The 11,010-nt window shown below is 53.3% G+C and overlaps 1 protein-coding gene and 1 long non-coding RNA gene across 2 annotated transcripts; both read right to left on the bottom strand.

The window, feature by feature from the left end:
* Nucleotides 1-692: 692 nt before the first annotated feature.
* On the bottom strand, nucleotides 693-8,444 carry LOC122098462. The gene is given in 6 exon segments (XM_042668892.1): nucleotides 693-4,865; nucleotides 4,867-6,436; nucleotides 6,439-6,626; nucleotides 6,628-7,013; nucleotides 7,015-7,508; nucleotides 7,511-8,444. Coding segments are annotated over 6 exon segments (5,277 nt in total). The 5' UTR covers nucleotides 8,316-8,444; the 3' UTR covers nucleotides 693-3,031.
* A 648-nt stretch (nucleotides 8,445-9,092) lies between these two features.
* On the bottom strand, nucleotides 9,093-10,915 carry LOC122098463. The gene is made up of 3 exons (XR_006145738.1): nucleotides 10,829-10,915; nucleotides 10,234-10,344; nucleotides 9,093-9,542 (listed from the first exon to the last, which is right to left on the bottom strand). It is a non-coding gene; the product is annotated as an uncharacterized LOC122098463 (long non-coding RNA).
* Nucleotides 10,916-11,010: the final 95 nt, after the last annotated feature.

Raw genomic sequence — 11,010 nt, 5'->3', positions numbered from 1 at the left:
GACCACTTGTGCGGATGCAAACAGCAAGAGGTTTATTCGGGCATGCCTAGGCTCCCAGGTGCACTCGTCCTTGAGATCCACAAGGTTCGGGTCGGGTGTCTGGGAACCGGTTACACGGGTACCCGGGGCGACAAAGTCTATCGGGAGACTTGCGCGCCTTGATGCATGGAAGCATCCTCTTTTATGGGCAGCAGAAGCGAGGTTACAGAAGCGAGATGCATGGTTACAGGGTATTGATTGGTTATTTTTGAATTACGCTTAAGGTAGGGATTGGTTAGGTTAAATCACCCGGACGGGGTAGGTGAGGCCGGGGGGGGGGGGGGGGGGGGGGGGGCTGACGTGTCAGTACTTGCCCTGACATGTCTTGAAAGACCCCCGACGGCGTGGGGTGTCCTTCAATCTGAAGAGACCCTTCCCCAAGGAACAACGAGACCACTTGTGCGGATGCAAACAGCAAGAGGTTTATTCGGGCAAGCCCTCGGCTCCCAGGTGCACTCAACCTCGAGATCCACAAGGTTCGGGTTGAGTGTCTGAGAACCGGTTACACGGGTACCCGGGGCGACAAAGTCTATCGGGAGACTTGCGCGCCGAGTGCTTGAAAGCACCCTCTTTTTATGGACAGCAGAAGCGAGGTTACAGAAGCGAGATGCGTGGTTACAGGGGGATGATTGGTTAATTTCAAATTACGCTCAGGGTGAGGATTGGTCAGGTTAGGCTGGCCAGATGGGGTAGGTGGGGTTGGGGGAAAGCTGACGTGTCGGTACTTGCCCTGACATGCCTGTGCTGGTCGCTATGCACCGAAACTGTTTGTTCCCTAGTTTTGACAAGTGATTTATCACATCCTGCCTCACCCTAGCATTAAGGCTAAGTTTTACAGGAAGGAATGTGGTGGTCGGCTATTTTACCGGAATGCCTGGTTTTAAGGCATGTACTAGGGTCATGCAGGCGGTGACTCAGAGGCTCGAGGTTTCGTTTCCTGGTTAGCGGCCTGCGCTTATCCTGCCCCACCACCCCCTTAGGTATGCAGGGTAAGGGGCAGCAATTTTCCTTGGGGTACCTAATGGGCAAGCACAGGCTGGGGTCTTTCATTCCCCCATTTTCTTTTGTCTGAATGAAATCCTTCATTCACCCGACGTTTCCTCCGTTAATTTAAGCTGATGATATTGTTGGGTTAGCACTAGGGCCTGTACGACCGATAGTCGGTCTTTTACAAATTGTATTAGGCGGTTTATGATGCAGGGGCCCACAGTAAGGATTAACATGAGGAGTATTAATGGTCCCATTAATGAGGATATTAGGGTAGTAAACCACGGAGACTTGTTCCACAACCCTTCATACCAAGTTTGTTGAGACTCAAATTCTCGCTGTCTATTGCTTAGTCTTTCTTTAAGTTTATCTAGGGACTTGATTATTACTCCTGTCTTATTGACATAGAAACAACATTCTTCCCGTAAGGCTACACATAAGCCCCCTTCCTTTAAAAACAGTAAGTCCAGTCCCCTTCGATTTTGAAGGACTACTTCGGCTAAGGAGTTTACAGAGTCCGTTAGTGTACGGACGGATTTTTCCAGGGTCTTTAAGTCGTTATTTATGGCTTGTTGGAGAAGCGAATAGTGATCCACTCTCGTCAGAGCGGTGGCTCCTGTGGCAATCCTAGCCGATATTCCTCCTATACCTAGAAGGACAGCCAATGTAATAGACACGAGTTCCCGTTTGTCTCTATGAGTTGGTCGGTCAAAGTATTGGAGGACAAAGCTGTCAGGATGGTAAGTAATGCGAGGCCAGATCTGTACTAATACACAATAATCCTTACTCTGATTAAAAATAGCTGCTGATACACAGGGGGTTAGGCCCGTATTGCAAGCCCAATAGAGTCCAGTCTGGGGGACCAAATAATGGGATCCAGCGGGTACGGTTTGAATGTTATTGCACAGGACTTGGTGGGAGGTGGGAACATTACCCAAACACGTTCCGCTTTCGGACACTTCCGGAAGAGTCAGCTGGTGAGTAGGCAGGGAGCTGCAGATGGAAGGGGGATTGGAGTGAATGGAAAAATTAGCTTTTACAGCAATGCCCTCATAGTAGGGAGGGTTGGAGGCCAGGCAAAGCCAACAGCTCTCGGTGCGACTGGGATCAGAATAGTTTAAAACAGTATATGCTCCCTTTACAAGGTCAATAAGCCTTTCCTCTGTCCCTGATAAGGCCGAGACCGTCGTTGAGGCGGGTTGGTAGGGGGAATTGGTCGGAAAAGGAGGAGACACTGGGCCACCGCGCAAAGGGGTTTGTGGAGGATTTTTAGCAGCAGGGACCCTAGGTTTTGTCAAAACTGGGTTGGGCCCAATTGGCAAGATAGGGGTTATCGGTTGTCTGCGTAGTCTGATTTGGAATGTTGCTCCATAAGGTCCAGATCCAAATGTATGCCATCTAATTCCCCACTGTCTGCCTGCCATCCATAGGGCAGGAAGTAAGGCCCTTCCTCTGTCTGTGAAAGATATTTTTAAAGGCAGACACGTACTTCTGAAGTAGCATGAAGTGCCCCAGGGCCGTCCCTTTTTTACATTAATCAGGTCCCATGTGGAACTTGGGTTCCAATATGCGTCTCCCGTGGTCTCACAACCCCAAGAGGCACAAAAGTAGTCACTCTCCTGTCCACACTGGTTAGATGCTGCTTGGGTTCTACCTTCTCGAGGGCAAACATAAAAATCAACCTTGGCTAAACTCGTCCTTTTGTCGGGGGAACAGCATCCTCCATCAAAGCCCCCCATACTGGGGATGCCCGAGCAGTCTTTTACCGGGAGTTTATCAAAGGTGAAACCGGGCAGGTCCCAGGGGCGGGGCAATCCGGCTACTAGTTGGCAAACGTCTGGGGTCAGATCTGGCCACCAAGCTCCCCACAGATGGCGGTCAGAGCTGATCTGCCAAACTACATCCGCTGTGCCGGACAGAATCTGCCAGGTCTGTCGCACGGGCTGGTGGGGATTGGGAAAAGCAAAACTCAATAGGGATAGGAATAGCAAGTAAGCAAAGGAAATCATATTCGCGTAAGTCTTATCTTTAAAGGATTTTGAGTACGCTGCACTTTCCAGTCCGGGTTTGTTGAGGTCCCTTCCGGGGTCCGGGCGGCCTTGACGTGGGATGCGTGGATCCAGGCGGCGATTCCGTCCACTTTCACGGCTGTAGGAGTGGTGAGGAGGACGATGTATGGTCCTTTCCACCGTGGTTCCAAGTTTTTGGTCTGATGGCGGCGGACCCACACAGAATCTCCTATCTGGAAACGATGAGGCACGACAGGGTCGTTCTGTTGGTCCCGGTAGACTGCCGCAAGAGGCTTCCAGACTTCACGCTGGACAATCTGAAGTGCCTGCAAGTGAGCTTGTAAAGAAGGGCTATTAGCATAATCAGATATATGAGGGTCAAGAAAATTGATAGCCGGCGGGGGAGCTCCATACAAGATTTCAAAAGGGGTGAGGCCATGGGGGCCAGGGGTATTGCGAGCGCGGTAAAGGGCAAGGGGCAGGAGGAACACCCAGTCCTTTGAGCCAGTTGCAAGTGTTAATTTGGTTAAAGTCTCCTTAATCGTTCTATTCATTCTTTCTACCTGCCCTGAGCTCTGGGGTCTGTAAGCACAGTGCAATTTCCAATCAATCCCCAACAGTTTGGCCACCAGCTGACTTACCTGGGAGACGAACGTGGGCCCATTATCAGTCCCCAACACCTGTGGCATACCATACCGAGGAAAAATTTCTTCCAACAGTTTCTTTGTCACCACTCTGGAGGTTTCTTGCTTGGTAGGGAAGGCCTCTACCCATCCTGAAAATGTGTCCACAAATACTAGGAGATACCTGTACCCATACTGGCCGGGTTTTATTTCTGTGAAGTCGATCTCCCAGTGGGTCCCTGGCCGCTGGCCGCGTACTCGCACTCCTGGGCCTACTTTGGTCTTTCCGGCGTTGACGCGTGCGCATATTGTGCACTGATCTGTCACTGATTGTAGGCTGTCCTCTTTTCCCAAGAGATACGTCAGTCCTTCTTCGCGGTCAAGGAGAGTCTTCATTTTTCGGTTGCTGAGATGGGTTAGCTTATGAAGGCGGTCTATCATCTGATAAGTCCACTTCCTGGGCCAAACTATTTTCCCGTCATACGTCCAGATCTTTTTCTCGGGGTCAAAGGTGGCCCCCATTTTATTTAGATCGTCCATGTCCTCTGGACTGTAGGGGAGTGGATCGAGTCTCTTTGCCTGAGGCTCAGATATTACTGGGAGGACTGAAGTTTTTGAAGTCCCTGTTAACGCTGCCTTTTTGGCGGCCTCATCAGCCAGCCGATTTCCCCTTGCCTCCGGGGTCTGTCCTTTTTGGTGCCCTGGGCAGTGCATAATGCTCAGTTTTTGGGGCAAGAACAAGGCCTCGAGCAGGGCCAGGATTTCAGGTTTGTTCTTGATTTCTTTGCCCTCTGAAGTCAGCAAGCCCCGTCGGCGGTAGATTTCGCCATGCACATGAGCTGTAGCAAAGGCATAGCGACTATCCGTGTAGACGTTAAGTTTCTTGCCTTTTGCCATTTTGAGGGCATGAGTCAGGGCAACCAGCTCAGCACGCTGTGCCGATGTCCCAGGCGGAAGTCCCTTAGCCCATATTACGTCAGTCTCGGTGGTGACGGCGGCTCCGGCCTTCCGCTCCCCATTGTCTAAGAAGCTGCTCCCGTCTGTATACCAAGTGAAGTCTGCGTCTCGGAGGGGCTGGTCAGTCAAGTCAGGTCGGGTTCCGTGCACTTCGGCCAGGATCTGCAGGCAGTCATGGGGCTCCGCCTCCCCCGGTTGTGGGAGTAGAGTGGCTGGATTTAAAGTTACAACGGGCCTGTATTCTGTCTTTATCTAGGAGCATGGCTTGGTAGTGTGTCATGCGGGCGTTAGAGAGCCATCGGTCTGGTGGTTGTTTGACCAAGGCCTCCACGGCATGTGGGGCCAGGATGACAAGTGGCTGGCCTAGGGTAAGCTTACCCGAGTCTTTTACCAGGACTGCAATCGCCGCGACCATCCGCAGGCACGGGGGCCATCCGGAAGCAACCGGATCCAGCTTTTTGGAGAGATAGGCCACAGGACGTCTCCAAGGCCCCAGCTTCTGGGTCAGGACCCCTTTTGCATATCCTTGTTTTTCATCTACAAATAGCTCAAACGGTTTGGCTGGATCTGGCAACCCCAGAGCCGGGGAGTGTAAGAGAGCCTCCTTAATGCTTTGGAAGGCTTTTTGTTGGACCTCTTCCCAGACAAACAGCGTCCCTGGTTTTGTTAACGGGTACAGAGGGGCCGCTATTTCCGCGAAGCCGGGGATCCACAGTCGGCAGAATCCAGCTGTTCCCAGAAACTCCCGCAACTGTCGTGGACTCTGGGGTGGGGCAATATCCATAATTGCCCGTTTGCGAGACTCTGTCAGCCACCTCTGCCCGTCCTTGATCTGATATCCTAGATATGTGACCTGCTTTTGACAAATTTGCGCCTTTTTGGCGGAGGCCCTGTATCCTATGGCACCCAGGGCCTGCAATAGGTCTTCCGTCCCTGATTTGCAGTCCTCCTGTGTCTGGGCTGCCAGTAGGAGATCATCTACGTACTGGAGCAATATTAACGTGGGGTGCTGGATTCTAAAGTCGGCTAAGTCCCGATGTAACGCCTCATCAAACAGTGTGGGGCTGTTCTTGAACCCCTGGGGCAGTCTAGTCCAAGTCAATTGTCCCGACACTCCCAGCTCAGGATCCTTCCATTCGAAGGCAAAAATAGGCTGGCTACTGGGTTGGATTCGTAAGCAAAAAAACGCGTCCTTTAAGTCCAGAACAGTATACCAGATGTGAGTGGGGGGCAGACTGCTCAGTAGGTTGTATGGATTAGGGACCGTTGGATGAATGTCCTCAACCCGTTTATTAACTTCTCTTAAGTCCTGTACCGGCCTATAGTCCTGAGTTCCTGGCTTTTTGACTGGGAGGAGCGGAGTATTCCAGGGAGACTGACAGGGGGCTAGTATTCCTTGATCTAACAGTCTCTTTATATGAGGGCGAATTCCCCGACGGGCCTCCTGGGACAGCGGGTATTGTTTTATAGACACAGGAGAGGCAGCGGCCTTTAGTTGGATAACTAAAGGAGCCTGGTGGACGGCTAAGCCTATGCCTCCCGTCTCAGCCCACGCTTGCGGGAACTTTTGCACCCAAGGCCGTATATGGGGGTCCTCTTTGTTCTGTTCTTGTTCATACAACCTGTACTCATCCTCTATTCCGAGGGTCAGTACATGTAATGGCTGTCCCTTGGGCCCAGTAATGCGTGCCCCTGTCTCCTCAAAATGAATTTGTGCCTTTAATTTGGTTAGCAAGTCTCTTCCCAGTAGAGGGTAAGGGCAGTCGGGAACATGCAAGAAGGAATGCGTTACCTTGCCGGTGGCCAGTTGCACTCTTCGATCGTGGTCCACCGATACCGCTTCCCTCCAGTGGCTCCTTGTACCCAGGCTGATCGGTCACTCAGGGGTCCGGGGGCCGTGGTTAATACCGAGTGTTGGGCCCCCGTATCCACCAGGAAGGTGACGGGTTGCCCCCCAACTTCCAGAGTTATCCTAGGCTCAGGGGGGGGGCTCCTGGCCTGGACCCCCCTAGTCGTCTAAGGTTAGCAAGGTTGTCTGGGGCCTAGGTCTCCGAGGTCCCCTGAGTCTTTTTGGACAGTCCCTCACCCAGTGTCCCTTTTCTTTACAGTATGCACACTGGTCCTTTTCCAATTGGGTGCCTGGTTTGTTGTCTCCCTTCTGTCTTCCCTGCTCCTGCTGCTGTCCTGATACTATGGTGGCCAATAACTTACTCATTTCCTTTGTTCTTTTACGATCACGTGCACTTTCTCTCTCTTCAGCTTCTTTCCTCAGCCTTTCCTCCCTTTCTTCTGGAGTCTCTCTTTTATTATAAATGCGTTCGGCTTCCTTGAGCAAGTCCTGGAGGGATAATGTCTGAAGATCCTCCTGCCTCTCTAGTTTCTTTCCTCTCTAGTTTCTTTCTGATATCAGGAGCCGATTGCCAAATAAAGGACATAGCAACATTCGTAGCCTGCCCTGGATCCTCCGGGTCATAAGGAGTGTAAATACGATATGCCTCCTTAAGACGTTCAAGGAAAGCTGAAGGCGACTCCTCTACCTTCTGAACTACTTGCTTTACCTGCGCCAAATTGGTGGGCCGCCGGGCGGCCCCTTGGAGACCCACTATTAGCAACTGGCGGTAAAGGCGTAGGTGGTTCCTACCTGCATCCGTATTGAAGTCCCAATTGGGCCGTTCCAAGGGAAAAGCAGCGTCTATCTCATTGGGCAGTTGAGTGGGACGCCCGTGGTCCCCAGGGACGTTCTTCCTAGCTTCGAGGAAAACACGCTGTTTTTCCTCGGTAGTCAACAGCACCTGCAATAGTTGCTGGCAATCGTCCCAAGTTGGTTGATGAGTCACTAAGATAGATTCAATTAAAGAAGTTAGCTTTGTGGGGTCCTTACTAAAGGGGGGTTGTTAGTTTTCCAATTATACAAGTCAGAGGCTGAAAAAGGCCAATATTGTAGTTGGCCGCCCGTTCCTGTACGCAAGGGGAGCGCCTGAGAGGTGGTGGTAGAGTCCGGGGCCTGCTCCCGGCGTCCGCGGAGTCGACCGGCCACCGGGGAAGGCGCGGGGTCGGCAGGCGGTGGAGGAGCGGCAGCAACTGCTTCCTGAGGTTGCTGAGCGTGCCCCTGGTAGGGAGGCGGCTCTTCAGTCAGTAAATCCAAGAGAGTATCCTCCCCTGGTGGCAGAACCTTTGGGGTGGTGGACCTGTTTTTCTCTGGAGGCACCTGTTTTTCACTTTCTAGGGGAACAAGGGCTGGGTAAAGTGAGGAATGCGAGGGAGGTTGAGGAGCTGGAGAGGGGAGGAGAGGAGGAGGGAGTTGGGGTTGGGGAGTCAAGGAAGGAAGGAGTGGGGACGGGAGTTGAGGTGCAGATGGAAGGGTTAAGGGGGTAGGGAGTTGGGGCGTCGGGGCGGGTAGGAAGGGTCTTATCCAAGGGGGAGGATCAGAAATAAGAGCCTCCCAAGTGACAATATAGGGGACCTGGTCTGGGTGTCCGTGTGGTCCCGGATCCATGACTTTGGCCTTCACCTGTAAGGCAATGGTTAGGTTAAAGGTTCCTTCTCGTGGCCAATCACAGTTGAAAGTGGGCCATTCGGATGAACAAAAAGTTATCCATTTTCTTTTTTTGACTTCTACTGAAAGATTGTGAGCTGATGTCTGCACATCTTTCCAGTTCTGTAAAGTAAGGTTAAGAGGGGTCGCGACAGTTTGTCCCATTTTAAACTTTAACGAACACAGACACAAGACAAACAACACTTAGCTTCGCTGCGCGTTTTTGCTCACAAACTGAAAGCAAAACCTGATGGAGACTTTAGTGAGAGTCCGGATCTCTCGTCTCCCCTGATGAACCACGCGTCCAAAAGGACCGGGTTCCAGATGGGCCACTTTTTCAGGCCCTCGGATGAGCCACTGTTTCAGGCTCCGGACACCCCCAAGACGTCTCCTGGGGGTTGCGGTCGGGAGTACGAGCTCGTCAGCTCCTCCACGGGCCCGCCAGATACGGACGAGTACGGCCGAACTCACCAGATTCGCAAGCGCACACACAGATTGACTTAAACAGTACACAGACAATACCTGGACAACACATAAACGCTGGCCAGCTTACCTCCCGAAAATGGGTCGGTGGTCCCTGGGTGGGGGTCTCTATCCCGGACGAGCCCCCAGATGAAAGACCCCCGGCGGCGTGGGGTGTCCTTCAATCTGAAGAGACCCTTCCCCAAGGAACAACGAGACCACTTGTGCGGATGCAAACAGCAAGAGGTTTATTCGGGCAAGCCCTCGGCTCCCAGGTGCACTCAACCTCGAGATCCACAAGGTTCGGGTTGAGTGTCTGAGAACCGGTTACACGGGTACCCGGGGTGACAAAGTCTATCGGGAGACTTGCGCGCCGAGTGCTTGAAAGCACCCTCTTTTTATGGACAGCAGAAGCGAGGTTACAGAAGCGAGATGCGTGGTTACAGGGGGATGATTGGTTAATTTCAAATTACGCTCAGGGTGAGGATTGGTCAGGTTAGGCTGGCCAGATGGGGTAGGTGGGGTTGGGGGAGAGCTGACGTGTCGGTACTTGCCCTGACATGCCTGTGTTGGCCGCTATGCACCGAAACTGTTTGTTCCCTAGTTTTGACAAGTGATTTATCACATCCTGCCTCATCCTAGTATTAAGGCTAAGTTTTACAGGAAGGAATGTGGTGGTCGGCTATTTTACCGGAATGCCTGGTTTTAAGGCATGTACTAAGGTCATGCTAGGGTCTGCAGGCGGTGACTCAGAGGCCCGTGGTTTCATTTCCTGGTTAGCGGCCTGCACGTATCCGGCCCCACTCTCTTCGGTATGTAGGGTGAGGGGCAGCAGTCTCTCCTAAAGGGCTCGATGGGGGGCTTCGGGCTGAGCGTCTGGGGTCTTTCATCGGTATGTAGGGTGAGGGGCGGCAGTCTTCCTTGGGGTACCTAATGGGTAAGCACGGGCTGGGGTCTTTCAACAGAAGCGAGATGCATGGTTACAGGGTGTTGATTGGCTAATTTTAAGTCATGCTTAGGGTGGGGATTGGTAAGTTTAAGTCAGGTGACGGGTCAGGCGGAGTCTGCTCGGGGTTAGCGGTGGGACTTTCCACAGGCAGTTGAGTTAGCTGACGTGTCTGTACTTGCCCTTCAGTTGTTAACTCAGAGACTCTTTGTTCCTTATCTCCGGTTAACTGCAACGACCTGCCTCGCCCTCTTCGGTACTTTCCCACCCACACAAGCTCGCGGGGGATGGTCAGCAGTTTTTCTGGGGTACCTAGTGGCCAAGCATAAACTGGGGCCTTTCACAGTGAGTCTGGGGTCTTTCACCTATAGCTCCAGATGTTTCCTTTTTGTTGTTGTGGTTGGTCGTAGAGCCTGAACTCTAAGCGCTAAGCTCTACCACTTGAGCCACAGTGCCACTTCCGGCTTTTTCTGCTTATGTGGTGCTAAGGAATCGAACCCAGGGCCTCATGCATGCAAGGCAAGCACTCTACCACGGAGCCACCTTCCCAGGCCCAGATGTCTCTTAAGATCGCACAGTTGGCATAGTTTGCTGCTTAGCCCGATGTCTCTTAAGATCGCACAGTTGGCATAGTTTGCTGCTTAGCCTGCGCGCGCTAGCCAATAACTTACTTACCCTTGCTAAACTGGAAGTCGGGCTCTCCACCCGCTGCGTGGGGGACGTTTGTGAGTCCAGGCTCGAGCTTGCAGCGGAATCGGCTCCTTGGTGGTCTTTGGGGATCCTTATCTGGGCACAACAAACAACATGAGTCAGTCTCCAATCCACACAACTTCCCGCCCTGTGCCCCTCTAGATGATGAAAACCGCTCCTCAGAGAGACAAACGCTTTCCCCCTCCCCCCTCCCTCCCTCCCCTCTCCCTCTCCCTCCCCCTCTCCCTCCCTCCCCTTCTCTCCCTCCCCCCCCCCCACCAGCCCAGTCGCCTCCCTTTCACGGGTGAGACCCCCTCCCACCCCGGGTGGATCCCCTGCAAGAAATCGCAACCCTTCCACCGGCTCCCGCGTTTTGGGGGTGCGGGTGAGCTCCCCCCCCCAAAGGTGAATCCCCTGCAGGAAATCAGCGACGAGGCGCGCGCACACCCGGCGGCGCGAAGCCCGCGGGCGGGAAAAGCAACCTTAACGGCGGGTCCGCCGCCAAGGCCTCAGCACAGGTATCCTCCCCTCCTTCCCGTTCACCTCCTGCGAGGAACCCACACCTCAAGATCCCCCCTACCTCCACCGGCGCCCCGTCAGCCTACTCCGGGAAGCCGACTCTCCCCACAGCGGACGCGCGCGGAGGCTGCAAAGCCCGCGCTGGGAGAGACCACGCCTACCGGGAACCGGAAACCCCATGACGTAGCATCCCCAGCCAGCCAACTCGCCGCAGGGGGCGGAGCCACAGCGGTGGTGGCGGCG

Source organism: Dipodomys spectabilis, unplaced genomic scaffold (assembly GCF_019054845.1).
Source record: "Dipodomys spectabilis isolate Male_0828 unplaced genomic scaffold, ASM1905484v1 ptg000478l, whole genome shotgun sequence".
NCBI classification, from domain to species: Eukaryota; Metazoa; Chordata; class Mammalia; order Rodentia; family Heteromyidae; genus Dipodomys; species Dipodomys spectabilis.
The sequence above is the reverse complement of the archived record's forward strand: the minus strand, read 5'-3'. Positions and strand labels throughout refer to the sequence as shown.